This window comes from Podarcis cretensis, assembly GCF_951804945.1.
Source record: "Podarcis cretensis genome assembly, chromosome: 3".
Lineage (NCBI taxonomy): Eukaryota > Metazoa > Chordata > Lepidosauria > Squamata > Lacertidae > Podarcis > Podarcis cretensis.
Genome location: NC_137172.1, coordinates 58,881,666 through 58,901,948, shown reverse-complemented (window position 1 = coordinate 58,901,948; position 20,283 = coordinate 58,881,666). Strand labels below are relative to the sequence as shown.

At 41.8% G+C, this 20,283-nt stretch overlaps 1 protein-coding gene across 1 annotated transcript; it reads left to right on the top strand.

Annotated features, from left to right (window-relative positions):
* The first annotated feature begins 483 nt into the window (after window positions 1–483).
* IYD (iodotyrosine deiodinase) lies at window positions 484–11,724 on the top strand. The gene is made up of 5 exons (XM_079970858.1): window positions 484–753; window positions 5,609–5,803; window positions 6,510–6,669; window positions 9,072–9,228; window positions 10,583–11,724. The coding sequence occupies exons 1-5, from the start codon at window positions 570–572 to the stop codon at window positions 10,763–10,765; spliced, it is 879 nt and encodes a 292-aa protein (XP_079826984.1). The 5' UTR covers window positions 484–569; the 3' UTR covers window positions 10,766–11,724.
* Window positions 11,725–20,283: the final 8,559 nt, after the last annotated feature.

Below are 20,283 nucleotides of genomic sequence, written 5' to 3'. Positions count from 1 at the left end.
TATACTAGGAAAAACAGAAACCTGGTGGAATGGAGAGAACCATTGAAACATCGCTCTCTCCTTCCCCTGTGTATGGCCTGCACTGTTGCAAATCTGCTCTGGAGCATTGGGGGAAACCCAGAACAGATTTAGGGTAGGCAGATGTAGGAGATTGGGAGTACATTCCATTGCACACAGAGAAATCCTTGCTCTGATGGAATGTTCTGCTTAGCGCTACATTGAATATAATCCTTTGTGTCTAACTCAATTCAGTTTTTAAATTTCGATATGTCAAAAAGTTGCTGAGCACTCTAACACTGAGTCAATTTTTTTCAGAAAGGTCTAACTAACACTGGGCTAAAATAAATACTTCCAGCCTTTGGAAGGTATCCAGAAACTGCTGAAGGCTGAAGAGCAAGTGATTTGTGTAAACAGTTATGAAAGGTTCCTGGCTGCAGGGAGCCAAGAGAGCTGAACATTGCTCTTTTTCATTCAATGCGCCATTAGTTCCACCCCTTCTGTGCGTTTCAGTCTCGATCTCATCAAATCTCTCACTCTTTTGAAAGGGAAGCATTTGTTGCGTGCGGACTATGGCATTCTCTCCCCTAACTCCCGTCTTTGTAGCAATAATCTGTGTCTTGATTGTAATAATACTGAAAGGAAGCAGGAAGAGCAGCAAAAAAGAGCAGAGCAAAGCCTGCCAGAAGACAGAGTCTCGCCCGTGGGTGGATGAAGACTTAAAAGACAGCACCGATCTGCCTGTGGATGAAGAAGGTATGCAAGAGGAAGAAGAAAAAAGAGAGAATAGTTCAGCATTTGCATGCTGATGTTCCTCTAGTTTGGAAAAAAAGAAAGATGTGATCCCAGGGTTAAGCCAATTTTTGGTTACTCACAGTTAGGCAATGACAAATCTGCCAGTGTTGATTTCTCTGAGCTTCTCATTTTTCCAGTCTGAAACAGATATGGAAATGTGGATTGTTGAAGTTCCCAGGAAGATTTGTCAGCATTTTTGTGCCCTTTCTACTAATATGCTATTTTTGTGTCTGCAGTTTTGCCAAATATATGCATATTTGCAAGCAATTTTCTCTAACATAATGCATTTTTGTTTACTTTCTTCACTAATAGCATGCCTTTGTATGCAGAGTCTCCTCTAATAAATGCATTTTTGTACACATTATTTGGCTGGAGGACTGCAACCCACAATTTAGAGAAGTCTGCATTTTGAAGAGCAGCTGCATTTGGGTGCATATATTTATTTCAGGAAGGGTGAAACAAAAATGAATTTGTCCCCCATCCATACCCAAGGCTTGGGAGTCACCTGTGTCTCAAGAGCAGTAAAAACACATCTCTTGGGGTGACGGAGAAAATTAGTGAGAGTTCCTAATCATGTGCATTTCATTTGACATAGTGTTGCCAATGGGGTCCAAGAAAAGGACCCCACAGTGGTAACTGCAGCATCTCTCTCTGTGGGGCCTCCTCTATGGCTGTATTGTGTATGTGGGTAGTGATGATTCTGAAAGAGAAAATAAGCAATGGTGATTATATGGGCTGTGAGGAACAAGATTTGTAACAGCAACACTATATGCACCACCAATTGAAAATGATTCTACGTGTCACTGATTAAACCACGTTAAAGAGATTTGCAGGGTTCATGAAAGAGGTTCCAGATCTAAGTACAGCTTCTGTGTATGTCTAGCCCTGGATGGATTGGGGATTTTCACTTCTTCCTCAACTTAGTGGATAATTTTGCATTAAAGATAGCAGTTCATTTGCAATCCTATAGTCACTAATCTGGGAGTAAGCCCCACTGAATTCAGCAGGACTTACTTCTGAGAAGCCATGCATAGAATTGCCTTGTAAGTCTGCCTAACATAGACTGTGAGCTTTCTAGATGGAGAGTGTGTCAATTTCATGTGCTATATGGTGTCTGTGACCTAAGTAGATCTTAAATAATTAACAGTGAGTGCCCTAATCCTTTCTAAACAAAAACAAAGGGAAGTGTCCGATGTGAAATAAGTCTCCATTTTTTATGTCTCACCTAAATGATTCTCTTTTTCTTCCATATCTCCTTTTGCTTTTCACTTCTCAGTCCATGGGCCTAGCCAGGATTTATGTTAAGGGGCAGGCTTTATGTTAAAGGGGGGGGGGCAGAACCTCAGTTAGTTAAGTATTTTTATTGCTTTACTTGATTTAGGGTGGGGCAGCTGCCCCCCTCTGCCCCCCTCCCGGCTATGCCCATGTCTCTGTCTAGGAATTTAAATGTTCCAAATAAAAAATGTTGCCCTAAATATCCGCCCTCAGATTAGAATACTCTTTATAAGCAGAAGGTAATGGGGAAATCTCCAGTTGTGTGTGCTGTGTAATGAACACACAACTGCAAAACATTCCTGAAGCCCTTTAGCATGGTCTCTCCCCCCACCTCTCTGACACACACACACACACACACACACACACACAACACACTCTTTGCTTCTTATCAACAGAACAGTAATTTCTGCTTGAGCTGCACTTGATTAAAGTCCAAGATCACTGCCAGTCAAGCACCTTTATCTCTAAGGAAATTAAAGCAGCTAAGCTAATACCTCTGTGAGAAAATAGTCTTTTATCCCCATGTTTGCAGTTCCAGGGCTCAAAATAACTCAGAACAATACCTTCCGTGCAGTGTTTTTGTGGAGAATAAGGAAAACCATCTTGCTCGGGACAGTTTCTGGTCCTTTTTTGTGCCCACAGCAGGTCCGCCCATGGCGGACAGGTTGTCTAATCTGAGTGCAACAGGGCATCTACACAATATTGTGCTTTAAACTGGGTTGCATGCCACATGTTAATGTTTCTGACTGAGGACAGAAAGTGGAAGAGAAAGCTTTTTCAAATGAAATGTGTATTTTAGCCAATGAAGGTTTGTAGGAAATCCAAATGTAAGAAATGGGGGGGGGGAGTTAATAACAGATTTGGGTTGGAAGGATGCAAAGTCCAATGTAAGCATTATTTGTAAAAAGAAAAGAAAAGAAAAATGCTTAACATTTTGCACGTCAACCACGTTAAAAGCTTTGTGGTGGATGAGTCAGGCAACCCATATGATGGAAACCTGCAGCCACCGTAGTCAGAGAAAATAAGCAGCTTCCACAATCAGGATTATGGGATGTATACCATTCATTAGTGACATGGTAGGTTTGTTGTGATTTACTCAAAGTTTTCTATCCGAGCTCTGTAGATTTCTCATAGAGCAGAGGAAGCCTAGGTAGGAACCCAATAAAGGTTACAGCTTAGTATTTTATTTATAAAGTTCCTTTTAAATTAAGCATTAACTCACATTCTGAAAATAGTCCATGTCTGCTTGGAACATACACAAATAAACCTAGTAAAAAAAAGGGGAGGTATAGAAATTATCAATCTATTCATGAGACTTGATGGCATTCTTCTACAATTATTTTTCAAGAATAATAACAGTAGCAATCTTGATAGTCAATCACCCAGCTTTACAAACACCTTTCTCACTTGATGTCTTACTGGAGATACTGTTGCCAGGACAAAGTCCTCATTGGTGGTTTTGATAGTACAGAGCTGAGGAACCTATGGCTTTCCTGATGTCGCCAACTCCCATAATTAATAATTACTGTCCATCCTGACAGAGGCTGATGGGAGCTGGAGGGAGAGAGCACAAGTTCCCTGTTCCTTCTATGTTGGATCAATGAAGATGTATCATGCATCTATTGCTGCTTGGAATAACTCAAGATTCAGGAATAGGTTTAAAGCTAGATTAATCCAACACATAGAACTATATACACCATAGTTAACACCAATATATTTCCAGAATGCCCTTAGGATTTGGCTCAGGAGATTCAGGACAATGGAAGGGTGTGTGAGTGAGAGACGTCAGAAACCAATGAAATCGCATACCTCTAACTCAGCAGTCCATTATTTCGAGCCCCCTGAACTGCTTTGATGGAGTCTCTAGACTCACTTAATGGAGTGAGGTGGCAGTTTGGGAAAGGTTAAGAATGCTTCAAAGCAATTTTTGTGATTTTTGACTGCAGCTAAAGAAGACACTCTTTACCACCTTCAGCAGCTCAATGGTTTTTTAAGTGGAAAAGGTGCAGAACATACTGTTTTAGCGTCACAAATGTCACTGCTGCAGGCCAAATGTTGTTCTCCTGTTTAAACCTGTGCTCATTTTCTTCTTTTATATTATTATGAGAAAATGCATACTTGAGAGTAAGTAAAGATGAACACAGTGGGACTTTGTATCTGAAGAAGTGTGCATGCACACGAAAGCTTATACCCAGAACAAACTTAGTTGGTCTCTACGGTGCTACTGGACAATTTTTAATTTTTTTAATTTATTTTGACTGCGTCAGACCAACATGGCTACCTACCTGAATGAGTGGGACTTGTTTCCCAAGTAAATACTGTATATATAGGACCAAGCTGCACAACTCTGTTTATTGTGGCCATTTCAACTGATAATCACTTTGCAAACCAGAAAATAAGAAATGGAGAGCTTTACACTTCCTTATTGTATCACAACAGGTCCAATTTGAACTTTAGACTAGTCAATATCAGCTACTAGTATTAAATTTGCATTATATGGGACACCCCTTTTCAGAATGGATTTTTAATGTCTTTTAAATAGCTTACACAGTAATGGAGATATCACTCTCATATTTACTGGGTTTGCAAGGGCACTGGAAAGAGTGTTTACAAAGCAGACCAGCTTTCATTATAACCATCCCACCACAATTTGTGTTATTAGAAAATATAACTCATGGCATGTATTATTAGTAGCATTTTTTATTTGTTCTTCTTCCTGGGACTCAAAAAATCATCACAACTCCCAAGCACTGCTCCTCCCACACAGTGACACAGATTTGTCTCTGCAGAATCTCTACCTAATCTATATTCTTGGTGCAGGGCTACCTGTTACAAAAAAAGATAGAACTGCCAACCAAAATGGCGGGCTCTCTTCTTCTCTGCTGTAACGTGAAGTTAAAGTTGCCTCCATGTCCTTACATCATCATGCTGTGTATTTATACATCTCTGCCATTACTGGTGGGGGCTATGAAATGCACCATGCAATGCCATCAGAATGTGTAGGCTATTTTGCTAGGCATTTTGGAGGGGTAGGGGAGCACTAGAGGCATAGAGGGGCAGTGACTCCATAGAATCATAAGAGTTGGACAGGACCTCATAGGTCATCAAATCTAGTTCCCATCTTGATGCAGTTGACCCAGAGCCAGGCATCCTCAACAGGTGGCTGTCCCACCTTCCCCTGCTTGAAGACCTCCTTTTTCATAAGGTGTTCTGCCCAGAGTTCCCTTGCGCTCTTCCAGGGCTGTCTTTGCAATGAGCTGTGCTAGAGATTGTTTTTATCCACGGGAAACGTGTTGACTGACATTACTGGGTTGTTTCTGTTTTTATTATGTATTTTGTGTGTAGTTTTGTGCTGTGAACTGCCCTGAGATCTACGGAAATAGGGTGGTATACAAATTTAATCAATCAATCAATCAATAGTGCTTTACATTGATATATATCAGAAAAACATGTTTATTAATTTTCTCGCAGCAAGTTGAGCAAACCTCTTCTGGAAAATAGGTAACCTTCTCCTCTGCTTCTCCCCCCTCTCCCCACTCAGATGATGGTGGTGAATGGCAAGGCTTAGAAGACAACATTGCTCACGTCCCCTTTTCAACCGAGCGATATGCTGAAGAAGACATGGTGAAGAGATCAAAGGCTTTCTACGAGCTTCTCAATAAGAGACGATCGGTCCGGTTTATAAGTGACGAGCCGGTTCCAAGAGAGGTCATTGACAATGTGATTAAAACAGCAGGTACTTTGCTGCCTGAATGGATTCCCAGGGAGTGACAAAAAGGCTGCGCAGACATTCTAGTATCCCATTGGCTTTAATGGTAAATGTGTTCAAGTGATATTATGAAATGATGTCTGCAATAGGAGTCAGCGATGGTAGTGAAGAAGAGGAGGAGGGCACCCCTTTGTGTCAAAATTCACAGCTGGCTTCAATATTCCTCAAAGGATCCCCTCCCAGCATTCTAACTGTGTACATGTTTTTTTACATTATGCTGGTGTTATGGGAAGCTTTGCATGCCGCCAGGGTAATGTGAGAAACCAAGGACCACACAGGAAGAGACACAGCCCAGAAACACTGGCATTAGATCACTGGCCCTGCAGCTAGACTCCAGCTGACCATTGGCTGTGCTGGTTGAGGCACATGGGATCTGGAGTCCAGTAACATCTGAATGGCCACAGGTTCTCCATCCTTGCTCTAGAGCCTAGAGTAGATCTAAACATCTCAGGCTGCATTTCAGCACTGGGTTGCAAAGTGTGTTATCAGAATTTGTTTCCTCTCCCCACAGACACCTTCCTTGCTCCCATATTACCCCTCCAATGAAAATCAAATAAATCATGGAATTTGAAGAGCTAGGGTGAGATATCCTGGGTGTCATAAGGTTTAATTTTCCGTATGTTTTTGTGGCACAGTTTCCTTTAATATGAGCATTTATTTGATTTGATTAAAGGAACATCTCCCAGTGGGGCACACACGGAGCCTTGGACCTTTGTAGTAGTGCAAGATGCAGAAATAAAACACAAGATCCGGGAGATCATTGAAGATGAAGAAGAAATAAACTACAAAAAAAGGATGGGGGACAAATGGGTTAATGACCTGAAAAGACTGAGGTACCAAGACCAGTGTGATACTGACTGCTCCAGGCAGCTTCTGTGGCTTAAATATGTCTTTTATTATGCTTTTTGGAGAAGGCGTGGAATCAAAATGTGTGAGAGACAGGATATTGGACAGGATATTTTAGATATAATTCAGGATATTATAGATATAATTCAAGGTGCTGGTTTTAATTTCAAATCTCCAAATGGGTATAGGAGCAGGATATGTCAGTGAGCACCTGAATCTTCTAGATTCCTCTTCTAAGACCCTCTTCTAATGTTCTAAAAGAACATTTTATTCTGGAAACAATGGAAACAGAGTACAGTATTTTTATTTCTATGTAGTCCAGACACAATCAAGATTTACTGCATTTTCTTTTTGCCCTGAGAAAGTGCCTCTTGAGAAAGTGGTTTCATTCCCAATATAAACATTTGGTGCAGATAAATTCTGCATTATCCCACAATGAATCCATTGGAAAACAGATAAAAACTGATGTTTGTAGTCCTAGCAGTGTGTGTGTGTGTGTGTGTGTGTGTGTGTGTGTGCTCACATCTGCACAACGATGTCATGTGTGGGAGTATACTAAGATCAAAACCACGACTTTTTCATTCACCTGGGGCAAGTGCAGGGGCGAAAGGACATTGATAACCCGGGGTTGCCATACGTCCGGAATTTCCCAGACATAGCCGGGATTAGGCCATCTGTAACAGAAACCTGTTGGAAATCGCTTAAATGTCTGGGAAAATCCAAACATATGGCAACTCATGTTGTAGATTTTGGAGAATTTCCTAATCAAACAGAGAGTTTTCAAATATGTATCAAGTAACCATATTCCACCCACGTGGATGGCAAGATCCAGAATAAATTCAGATTGAAAGCAGCATGTTGCGGATGAGCACGAATGATTCCAGATTCAGGTAAACTACATTTTGGTGCTACAAATGGGTAAGTGTGCATACATAGCCCTTAGATAGTGGCATAAAGTCCAAAAGGGTTTGGTATCTTCAGGTGTTCTTCTAAGCTTAGAATATGAGGGAGGGTCAATGGTACAAATGTGCTAGTTGTGCCCCATTGACTATCCGTGAGTTGATGAACGGATGTCTGATCTGGGGAGCCTCCCTGTACAATGTAGAACCTTGAAAAATCTATATTTTAATGGGACTTATCCATATATAAGTGGTTACCGGATCACAGCTCCCATTCAATGTTTTATTTGTATGTGGCTGATTCCTCTTTTATTATTTTCAATAAATAACAGACACTATTGTTTGAAGAACAGCATATATATTTTCTAAAAATTAGTAAGTGCCAAGGATGTTAACTAATCTGAGAGATGGATTTTTTAGAAAAGCTTAGGCTGAAAGTTTCCAGATTAGGTTAGGTTTTCAGTAAAGAACTTGGAGAGATTTGCTGCCCTTTAAAAGCAACTCACTTATTTCACTGTTTAAATATGTATTTCTAACACTCCGTTCTTGCTTTCTGAAGCTGAAATAGAAAGCTCAAGGGAACGACTTCTAGCTGGAAAAGGGAACTTTTCTAATTTCATCAGACTTCAGGGTTCACTATGTAAATAGCATCAATCCATCACCATGTCTTTATTTTTTATTGAAAATGTTTATATCCCAACTTTCTGTCCATCAAGGCATCCTTGACCCCCCCCCCCACGACAGCTAAAAGCAATAAGAGCAAAATGTAACCTGTGGGTGGTCCAGTCCAAGACTCTGACCACACACACATGCTTCTCCATAAAAGTCTGGCAGCTTAAACAGATGGAATATATATATTGTTGTGTGCACCCCAACCCGCAAGCAGTGAGAGACCCCAGAGATTCCAGCACTTACGCAGGGTTTGGTTTCTTTGGAATGGATGTCACTGGATATCGTGGTGTATTTAGGATACTGTATATGGTTTTGTTTTTGCAAGCATACAATCTGAGTATAAGATGGAAGGGCTTGTAGCATTAACACTCCAAAAGATCTTGCTTCCTTGTGACATCCCATTTGTTTTTGTTTTTTCTTTTTCTTTTAATGATATAGATTATAATAAGGTTACCAGATGTCCCCGTTTCCCAGGGACAGTCCCCGGATTTACAAATCAGTTCCCATACAAAATACATTGAAGTTGAAAATGTCCCCGGATTCATTGAAAAAAATCTGGTAACCTTAGATTATAACGCAGGACTTATATTGCCGATAGGGAAAACTACAACCAACCTACGCACATGTTTTAGAAGCAATTAGGACCAAAAATGAGGAGCAACCAGTTGCTAAATATTTTGATTCCGAAAAGCACAGACTGCCAGACTTATCAGATTAGAGCAAAGTGTTGTATATAGCCAGGGGAGGAAGGTTAGCCAATGCAAATATTTTATGTGGAGCTAAAGGTTAAATAACATTTTACAAATATCCTTTTCTAGGACAAACTGGATAAAAGAATACTTGGATGCAGCTCCCTGCCTGATTCTTATTTTCAAGCAGGTGTATGGAAGGCTTCCAAATGGGAAAAAGAAAACCCACTACTACAATGAGATCAGTGTGTCTATTGCCTGCGGCATCCTTCTCGCTGCACTCCAGGTATGCTTGCAATTTGGGAAAAAGCAAGAGGTAGATGAAACGTAAGAAATGTGCAGCAGGTATTCAAGATAGTAGCCTCTAGGGAAGCCTCTCAGTAAATTGTGTTCTGGGTCACATTGGCTAAGGTAGGGAAGGCAGGGAAGGGCTTAAAAGGAAACAGACAATATTTCCAGGTATCCCAGAGCAGGAAAAACACCTGTGGGAGAACCCTAGGGTTATTTCCAGGCCATCACTCTATTGAGCATTCATCCTGACTTGTTTGCAGAGAGGCTAGATATTGTGGCATCAAGCAATTCCCAATGCTTGTCATTTTCCTGAATGCAAAAGGTCCATGGAGGGCAGTGGCTTTGTTGCACAAGAGCATCAAGTCTAAAGTGCGCAATCTGAATTTGTCAATTTAACAGTCTGGAAGTTCCCTAGGACTACCACACAGAGAAGCAGATGCTCAGGCACAACTGTTAGGTTAGCATAGGCTGCAGTGAACGTTTGAGCAAAAACACACAGAGAAATACTGTGGTCTGTAATGTAAAGTATACATAAGTATATATTTAGATACAAACCAGAGAAAGCTGAGCTTGCCTCAGTCCCACTGGGGCTCCAATGCTAAACATACGTAGGAGCATGGGAAGCTTATACTGAGTCAGATCCATTTAACTGCACCTAGGACCTCCAACATGCAAAGCACACAACTGTCCCTGAGCTACTGTGGCTCTTCTCCATTTATTCCAAAGTAAGTCCTACTAAGCTCTTTGGGCCTGCATTTTAGTAAGCAGGCTTGTTAGAACATCAGCCTCAAGCATTTAACTGTGCTGTTTGTTTCAGTGGGACCCAGCCCCCATTCTTCAAATAAGGTTATTATGCAGACCATTGCAAGTCACATTTGCTTCTCATCCTTCTTTTGTGGAGTTTATAAGAGGGTCACTTCAGCCTTATAACAATCCTTTAAGGTAGACTAGGATCGGAGATAATGACACGGTTGAGGCTGCACAGTAAGCTGAGAGGAATTTAAAAACAACAACACTTTAAAACCCAGCTCTTCTGTTGCTACACCATGTGAGCTCATATGTGGTGAGCTAAAACAGCTGCAAAAGCATGCTGTATGTCCTCACACATAACTTCTGGGTTATGGCTTGATGTTATGAGAGCAGTTTCATGAGCTGCAGAGTTTTACCCCTTACATAAAGGGAAGGGGAACCACCAAAATAACTAATATGTATAGCAAAAAGGACAAAAGAGTTTAACAAAATTATTCATTTTTGTGAACATGTAAAGAAGGAAGTTTATAGAGCACAGATAAGGGAGGTGATAGATGCTGTGTTCCTAGAGTGTTCCAGTATTTCCTTTTCTTCTTTAGAATGTGGGTCTGGTGACGGTTACCTCTACACCCCTGAATTGCGGCCCACGCCTAAGGGTGCTGCTTGAGCGTCCAACAAATGAAAAGCTACTCTTGCTGTTACCTGTCGGCTACCCCAGAAAAGATGCTACTGTGCCAGACCTGACACGGAAACCACTGGAAGACATTATGGTGGTTGTATAAGCAAGGAGCACTCAAGGAGACCCTTGAAAATGTGTTGCTGTCGAGAGTTTTCTGCAAATTGTTTGCTTCCTTTGGCCAGTTGCATTGGGCACGTTCAAGCAGGCAGCAGCCTCCTTGACAACAAGCTCGTGTGCATCCAGAATCACATGGAGAATGGTGCACGTGCAAACCTACTCACATGGAATTCACACAACTGTAAATGGTTGTGTATTTTGCATGTAGCATCCACCACAATCTCAAAAGTGTGGTAAAGTCCAAAGGAATCCACTTAGAGGAGGCAGCAGCATGTCTACGTCAGTGCATATTCTATACACCTTTTCTGTCTTCTTAGCTATGTTTTATGTCTATCCCTGCAGTTATTTAGATACCATCCAAGTTCCAATAATGACAGCAGGTGCACTCGCTAATAACAGTAAGCAATCAGAATTAGTAAAGTGAGTACGGAATAGTTAATTGATCAGTATTATTGATTACTCCAAGGGCAAATACACAATGGCATTTCAATGACCTTCATCACTTTAATTTTCACAGTCCCCTGATCTGAATCCCATAATACCTTTTCTTAATATTTTGGTGATTTTGATTTGCATAGAATATGTATGTGTTAGGACAGTCAGTTCCCAGTCTTCAGCAATGCCCTCTGAATATGAATAAGGTTTCTATTGCTCAGTGCATCATCCTCTCTGCTTTTAGCTCTGAAGAGAAAGCTAATATTTACAGAGATTGTTTTAAGTGTCACTCACAGCTTTGTCTGGGAGCATGTGAAATCATCATAGGGAAGGGAGCTTCTGAGCTGAACAGCCATGAAAAAAGCATACATAGCAACAACATTACCAAACCTGGTGGCCTCCAGATGTTTTGGATTACAACTAACATCAGTCTCAGCCTTTATAGCCAATGGCTAGGGTTGTGGGGGTACTGGTCTAAAACATCTGGAGAGCACCAGGTTGCAGATGCTTATAGTAAAAAGGTAAAGGTACCCCTGCCCGTACGGGCCAGTCTTGACAGACTCTGGGGTTGTGCGCCCATCTCACTTAAGAGGCCAGGGGCCAGCGCTGTCCGGAGACACTTCCGGGTCACGTGGCCAGCGTGACATTGCTGCTCTGGCCACAGCCAGAGCCAGAGCCGCACATGGAAACGCCGTTTACCTTCCCGCTGGTAAGCGGTCCCTATTTATCTACTTGCACTCGGAGGTGCTTTCGAACTGCTAGGTTGGCAGGCGCTGGGACCGAGCAGCGGGAGCGCACCCCGCCGCAGGGATTCGAACCGCCGACCTTTCGATCGGCAAGCCCTAGGCACTGAGGCTTTAACCCACAGCGCCACCTGCGTCCATGCTTATAGTACATCTAGGATAAGTGAGTTTTAAGTCAGAGCCCAGCAGGTTTATGCAGGATTTAGCTCACCAGTCTTTCTTTTTGGACAGCTAAATATTGAACATGAATGTATTATTTTGTGCAACTCCCACTTCCCTTAGTTACAGCACCAGTCATCTGTTTCCTTTTAAGGGCAGAATAGTAGTAACGTAAGGCACTTTTCTGCTGCTTGTTGATTAATGAATTAATTAAGCTGGGGTATTGAATCTTTTTAGTGTGAGAGCTACATTCTTTTGTAGTAACTTTTGTAGTAACTTTCTGGGACCCAGATGCCAGTGATGGGTTGACCCAAAGCAGGGCACAGGTAGTGCTGTGGTCTAAACCACTGAGCCTCTTGGGCTTGCCAATCAGAAGGTTGGCAGTTCAAACCCAGATGGGCAGGGTATAAATAATATATTATTATTATTATTATTATTATTATTATTATTATTATTATTATTATTATTCCCTGTGAAGGAGTGAGCTCCTGTTGCTCTATCCCAGCTCCTGCCAACCTAGAAGTGCAAGAACATACCAGTGCAAGTAGATAAATAGATAATGCTGCGGTGGGAAGGTAAACAGCGTTTCTGTGCGCTCTGGTTTCTGTCATGGTGTTCTGTTGCGCCAGAAGCAGTTTAGTCATGCTGTCCACATCATGCTGTCCACATGACCCAGAAAGCTGTTTCTGGACAAACATCGGCTCCCTCGGTCTGAAGGCGAGATGAGTGCCGCAACCCCATAGTCGCCTTTGACTGGACTTAACCATCCAGGATCCTTTACCTTTTTACCCACCCACCACAGAAATCCACCCACCTACATGGTAATAGTAATTAAATACCACTCTTTTCCAATCTGAATGACATCCAAGTAACTATGCATAAGACTGCAACTGTGCAGCCAACTTGTGTTGAAGTCTGACAGTTGCTTGTAGTGTGATGCAACCAGGAGTTTTTCAGAGTGAGCAGATGCAATTATATCAACTAATGTTATCAGCTGTGATGGAAAGATGTAAATATGCTGGTTGAAAGTATGTTTTTCAGGATTTTGAAGCATAAAACATTTGGAACATTTGGAACATTTAGAACACATGTGGCTGGATCACAACTGCCATCAAGTCACAGCCTGCAGGGCCATGTATAAAAATGGAATCACATCTACTTTTAAGGATGGTATGGCAAATGATCCTGTGAACCGCCCTGAATCCTGTGAACCTGCAGGTGTAGGGCAGTGTAATAATAATAATAATAATAATAATAATAATAATAATAATAGTTTCAAAAAATATATCATAGGTATTTCCTACACCACTGTTGTTTAAAGTTGGCAATACTCAGCCACAGCTTATGAATTCAAAGATAGATGTTTTTGCTTTTATACTTCCTCCTAAAATAGTATCTTTGATAAAATGAAACAATCAATATGTAATTATCTTACTTGCATTAATTAAATCCTTTATGTTGCTTTTCTTTTTTAAAATTATTATTATGCTGTAACATTAACAACAATAAACAGTTCAAATGTTATGATGGTTGACCATTCTTTGTGTTAGGAAGTAGAGTCTCTCAAATGCTTCAGTTCAGGTTCATCTCTGCGTGTCTGTAATTATGGATCCTCCTGCCAAGCCCCAGAACTGTTGATGTGATCCATACAACTATAAGGGATAAAGTGCATATACAGTCATATCTCAGGTTACAGGCGCTTCAGGTTGTGTGTTTTCGGGTTGTGCACTGCGCCAAACCCAAAAGTACCGGAACAGGTTACTTCTGGGTTTTGGTGCTCGCGCATGCGCAGAAGCGCTAAATCACGCTTTGCTCATGCGCAGAAGTGCTGAATTGCGACCTGCGTGTGCACAGACGTAGCGCTGCAGGTTGCGAACGCTGAGGGTTGGGAACGTGCCTCCCGCACGGATCACATTCGCAACCTGAGCATCCACTGTAATCTTTGGCCAAAAGACAACTAGTTTAGGAGGACTTCTGTAAGCGGACTTGAAAAAGAAAATCTCTTCAGACATCACGTTTCTCTGTACAGTGGTACCTCAGGTTAAGTACTTAATTCGTTCCGGAGGTCCGTTCTTAACCTGAAACTGTTCTTAACCTGAAGCACCACTTTAGCTAATGGGGCCTCCTGCTGCCGCTGCGCCACCGGAGCACGATTTCTGTTCTCATCCTGAAGCAAAGTTCTTAACCTGAAGCACTATTTCTGGGTTAGCGGAGTCTGTAACCTGAAGCGTATTTAACCTGAAATGTATGTAACCTGAGATACCACTGTAATGGCTTGCTGAACAAGGAAGAATGTGAAAATGCTGCACTAAGGAGAACATTGATTTTAACAACCATCCCAGCACAAATTCTCTAGCCACAATAGCAAGCCCAATGTGAATCCATCGTGATATATAGCAAGATGTAAGTACCACAGTGATAAATGATTTCCATACCATCAGAGAAATTTCCTGAAGATGCATAAGCCTGTCTGCCATTAAAAATGTAGTCTCTCATTTAAAAAAAGGAAGAAGCTGCTGTCATGTCAATAATGAAGTATCTGGCACAGTTTAGACACAATGAAATGAGGGCACCAGTAGTTTTGTTAAGGAGAGAGGAGGAATTGCTACCTGCATGTTGTAAACATCTTATATGCATATGGTTCCAAAACCAATTTTAAAATCATGACAGGCATAAGGCATAAATAACAGACATCAAATGCTAATTATTTCTGAAGTCTTAATGGAAAAGCTACACTGTTTCTCAGGACTAATCCTAGATATAGTGGCAGACCCTCCAAGGCTCCCTATTTTCCAGGGACAGTCCCGGATTTACAGAAGCCGACCCAGTTTCTGATTTGATCCCGGAATGTCCCTCTTTTCCTTAGGATGTCCCTATTTTCATTGGAGAAACATTGGAGGGTATGGAGTCATCCAGCCCCCAATCCATCTAAGACAGCCCTGTATGGGGAAGATTGTAATGTTTAATGTTTTATTATGTTTTTCTATATGCCGTTGAAGAGTATGTAGTGGGTGTTTCTGGTTATTTCTTGTGAAAAGTTTATGGAATTTGATGTAACTTTTAAATACTTAAATCACATCGAGACTTATGTGGAAGACAATTCATAAATTTAAACAAGTAAAATAAAATTCGCATCATTTAGTTTATATTTTTAAATTACAAGCAAGGCCATATAGAATTTACTGGACCAAAAAATGCAACTGTGATGTTATCTCTAGACCACTAGGTGGCACAATTACTCTGCTTGAAATGTGCACTCTTTAACCTAGTTTATGACCTATCAAGTCAAATACAGCCCATCAACTAGGAATTATGACATGCCTGGTGCTTGACAGCCATCCAGTTTTTTTTTTGTTTTTGTTTTTGTTTTACAATTCCTAGGCAGGCACAAAACAGAAGCTTTATGAAGGTCCTATTGAGAAGGGCACCATAAACAGGTAAGCTACTGCTTTCAGCTTGGTAAACCGCAAGTTTTACAGGTCTGCTTTAGATAAGCCAAGGCATCGTTTTGCTGTTACTTTTTCTTGGACTTTCCTTATTGTTTGGTGGTTTGGCAACAAAGTGAATGTAATTCCAGGAAATCATGCTTAATATTTCCAAGTGAACCACACAGAACTATTTATATTATAATCCTTTCCTTGTAGTTTATTGTGCAAAAGGAGGGTGTTGACTATCACTTCCTATATGGTTCTTTTATCATTTTGATTGTATGCTATGCTCTCTTGCTTATACTTTTCCATTTGCAAAGTATTCTTATGCTAGTGAATGAGACTTTATATGTGAAGTTGAATCAGCAACCACTTTCACATGGGAGAATTCTTGAACCAGCAGTATTTGTCAGTGGGTGTTACAAATTTACAGTTAGAAGGAAATCAGACCTAGACTTTTTACTTCAAGTTAAACTCCATTCCTGTAAACCAGACACAGGCAAACTCTGCCCTCCAGATGTTTTGGGACTACAACTCCCATCATCCCTGACCACTGGTCCTGTTAGCTGAGGATGATGGGAGTTGTAGTCCCAAAACATCTGGAGGGCAGTTTGCCTATGCCTGCTGTAAACCATGTCTGTCTGAGAAGCAGGCTAACATGAGAAAGACTGATCTAACTCCCTAATCAGTTTTGAAGTTTGTATTATATTTCTGGCTTGAGCGTTTTATCTAACATTTATTTAGGAGGAGGTGCATCATTATTGCAAAAGCTGGGCTGCTATTTCAAGGCAGAATTTACTGCAAGAACTCAGCTCCCACCTGGTATTAAACATAATTAGCAGGCAGGTAACATGAGCTTTGCAAAGGTGTTAGAACTGAAAAAACAGAGCAGAACAACTGTGAATGCTGGAAAAGGGATTTTACTGAGGGAACCTCTGTCTGATCCAACAGAGCTCTTCTTTTGTTCTTATCCCTCTCCCCAATAAACATATAAAGTGTTCATCATCGGAATATACACACCAATCCCAATCATACTGCTTTTACAATTCCAGAAAATCAATGCATAATTGCTCAGGATACAAGTGAAATTAGCCACACAGCAGTCTAGAATGGCAAAGAGAGATTCCGGGTGGTTCCCAAACAGATGTGGAATTCCTGGTCATGTTGTTGACCAACTCCCTGCAGGAAGGAAGTACCTTTTCAAGGTCTGGCCCAGTATTCAATGCCAGCCGCAAGAGAGAAAAAGCAAATGCTAGATGGGTGTTGAAAACAACCAATCAAGTGATGAATTCATTCTTGTATCATTTGCTAGGGCAAGTAATTATGAACAGACCATGTCTAATAAGCACACACTGACAAAACGTATTGCCATAGGTAGAATGATATAAAATGTGGGGGTTTTCCCCAGTTGAGATGAAACAAGAATATGTCCAGGACTGGGTGCTGTTTCCTATGTTACATTTTGTGCACAGAATGCCCTGCAATACCTTTTTGTTCTTACCACCTGGAACAATTGGGTGTCATCAAATTTGGCTACCTCATGGTTCACCCCTGTCATTCACGAGCAAGTTGCAAACCACCATTCCTAATATAGTGCCACTCCTTGGGGGGAAACCCCCCAACTTCTTACACCCTTCCATTATGAGAAATGTCCATTTCCCCATCCTCTCTGCTTCTTGTTGTTTAACCAGGTGTTGATCCATAACAGCACCTGTCCTCGTTTCTCATGACTGCTACATTTACTCTGGAGCATTTCCTCTTTTGAAGTAAAATGTGAGGCCACTGAGAAGAAGAAGAAGAAGAGTTTGGATTTGATATCCCGCCTTTCACTCCCTTTAAGGAGTCTCCTTTCCCTTCCTCCCCCACAACAAACACTCTGTGAGGTGAGTGGGGCTGAGAGACTTCAGAGAAGTGTGACTGGCTCAAGGTCACCCAGCAGCTGCATGTGGAGGAGCGGAGACGCGAACCCAGTTCCCCAGATAACGAGACTACCGCTCTTAACCACTACACCATACTGGCTCTCCACTGAGCTTTATTGTCAATTGTCCATTGGTGTTATCTGTTGAATTGGGTTGCAGTGTGGTCCCTGTATCCAAGCGGTGCAACAAGACTTGCATCTTGTAGCAGGTCCAGTACACCACTTAAGATTAAGTCCGGGATCACCTCTCGTCTGCTCAGTTTAATAACAAGTTGTTCTCGAATACAGTCATTTTAAGGATCTAGAAATTTTACAGCGCAGGAATACACACTTAGTCTATGTGAGGGTAATTGGACTTACCCATTACTACATCTCATTCTTTTGATGCCTCCTTGGTTTCATTTTCCATCTCAACACCATCCTGTCATTATATCAGAAGAGAGAAGAAGAAGAGAAGAGTTTGGATTTGATATCCCGCTTTATCACTACCCAAAGGAGTCTCAAAGCGGCTAACAATCTCCTTTCCCTTCCTCCCCCACAACAAACACTCTGTGAGGTGAGTGGGGCTGAGAGACTTCAGAGAAGTGTGACTGGCCCTAGGTCACCCAGCAGCTGCATGTGGAGGAGCGGAGACGCGAACCTGGTTCCCCAGATTACAAGACTACCGCTCTTAACCACTACACCACACTGGCTCTCTGAAGGGCAACAATGCAGCCCCATAACAAAATTACTCTTGGAGTCCAGTGTTGCCATCCGCTGCTGTTTTGTGGAATTTCTATCTTGTTGGACTCTATGTCCTCTTTGATATCCAGAGCAACTTTCTATCGAGTTTGTATCCAGAGACAACCACATCCAGCAGTTTCCACCAGATTTCCATTCCATTCCACAGGTTTCCGTTACGCCCACTATAACTATGCTCTTAAACAAAAACAAAAAACAAAACCAGAACAAAAACCCAAGCTCTTCTGCTTGCTCATCTTGGCTCAGAGACTTCTAGCAACAGCATAAAAAACAAATATACATATTGTCTCTTCAAAAATGCCTCTGCAATGTGAATTTTTTCCTATGGGACTGTGGCCTCTTTTGATTGCTATCATGTCCCTTTGCATTTTCATTGCCTTGCTCTACCTCTTCTGCTTTTGGACAATCATAAGCATTTTCACCCACATCCTTTGGGGATGATTTATCCTGAACAAGACACTCCTCAGCTCCCGTTGACTTTCACCCAGCAGTGAAAGTGGGAGAGAGCCAACAGGAGCAAGGAGGTATGGGGACTGGAGGAGTGAATCGTTACCTGCTGCACACCAGGAGTTATCCAGTAGTAAAACTTGCAGGTGCAAATACAGTGGTACCTCGGGTTACATACGCTTCAGGTTACAGACTCCACTAACCCAGAAATAGTACCTCGGGTTAAGAACTTTGCTTCAGGATGAGAACAGAAATTGTGCTGCAGCGGCGCGGCGGCAGTGGGTGGGCCCATTAGCTAAAGTGGTGCTTCAGGTTAAGAACAGTTTCAGGTTAAGAGCAGACCTCAGAACTGCAATCACATCGAAACAGCGGTGACTGGTTTTGCTTTTGAAGCACATGCCTTTCCACAGAGAATCCTGGGAACTGTAGTGTTATCCTTCACAGAACTACAATTCCCAGCACCCTTAACAAACTACAGCTCCCAGAATCCTATGTGGGAAGCCATGTGTTTTAACAGCTACTGCAAATCAATGATCCTAACATAAAAACTCTAAAACTGCCCTCAGAATTGTTTGCAGATCTGGATCTTCTTTCTCCATACCTCTGTGCTAAAACATGGTGTGGAAGAACTGCCCTCCCAAAATTCCACCCTTGCACACAGTGCTATTTGACTGTAGCAGCCTGAGCTGTCAATATTGTGGCCGTCTGCAGCAGTACTTAGTGAGAGGGCTCATTTGAACCCAGACGTTTTAAGTGCAAGTCATCTTACTCAAAGGCTCTACTTCAAATAAATGGTATCTTGTGGACACAGCACAGCTATCAGATCCACAGCTTTCCTGACACCATCCATATGTTTAAGTCACATGGGATCTCAAGGGTGATTCAGAAGCATTTGGATATTTCTTCCAATTGGTGGATTTTATATTATTTGGCATCAGTGAAAAAGGCTGGCAAGGGGAGGTTTTGTGCGATGCCAGCTGCTTGGCAGAGGATGAAACGATGCACAAAATGTTTAATTACTCCCCAGATCCCCAGAGACTGAATGTTCTTGGAGGGTTTTTAATCCAAAAGGGGGAGAGGAAAAGTGGAGGGTGGGAGATCAGGGGTGGCCAGAAAACAGCATTTGTTTGTTTTTGAGTTCTTAGGTTTCAGATCAGCCCATTTAATACTGGTAAATTCCTCAACCTTCTGTATGATTTAATGGTTGTCCTTCCTGGTATTTTATGACATCCACCCTCCCCCAAGGAGCCATGCAGTGTGAATAAGGACTATGTCTCCATTTATGCTGATTGGCTGGAAATAGATCCTCTGGGGAAAGGAACGAAGGGGATGCAGATTTATAGAGAACGGAACAAAGAACAGGTCTGTCTCCTTAACACAAGACACCTCCTGCCTAAGTGTATTTTCCCCACCTCCCAACACACATACACTTCTCCTGTGTCCCATATGGAAAGCTTGTTCTTCATTTCTTACTCCACTACACAGTTTGCCACCCTTATTCTTCCTTATGAGTGGAACCCGTGGGTTGCTGGCTTCTGTCTATTCCAAAGTGCATAAACACAAGGTAAAGTGAAATAAAATAACTGGAGGAACTCAACATCACATTCTGATGATTGTTCCGCCAGCGAAAGCA

What these genes read in the sequence shown, in the direction of transcription:
- IYD (XM_079970858.1), top strand. Translation starts at nt 570, where the DNA reads ATGGCATTCTCTCCCCTAACTCCCGTCTTTGTAGCAATAATCTGTGTC. An exon ending in AATGACCTGAAAAGACTGAG is followed by an intron (nt 6,670 to 9,071) that starts GTACCAAGACCA and finishes ATCCTTTTCTAG; the next exon opens with GACAAACTGGATAAAAGAAT. An exon ending in TCCTTCTCGCTGCACTCCAG is followed by an intron (nt 9,229 to 10,582) that starts GTATGCTTGCAA and finishes TTTCTTCTTTAG; the next exon opens with AATGTGGGTCTGGTGACGGT.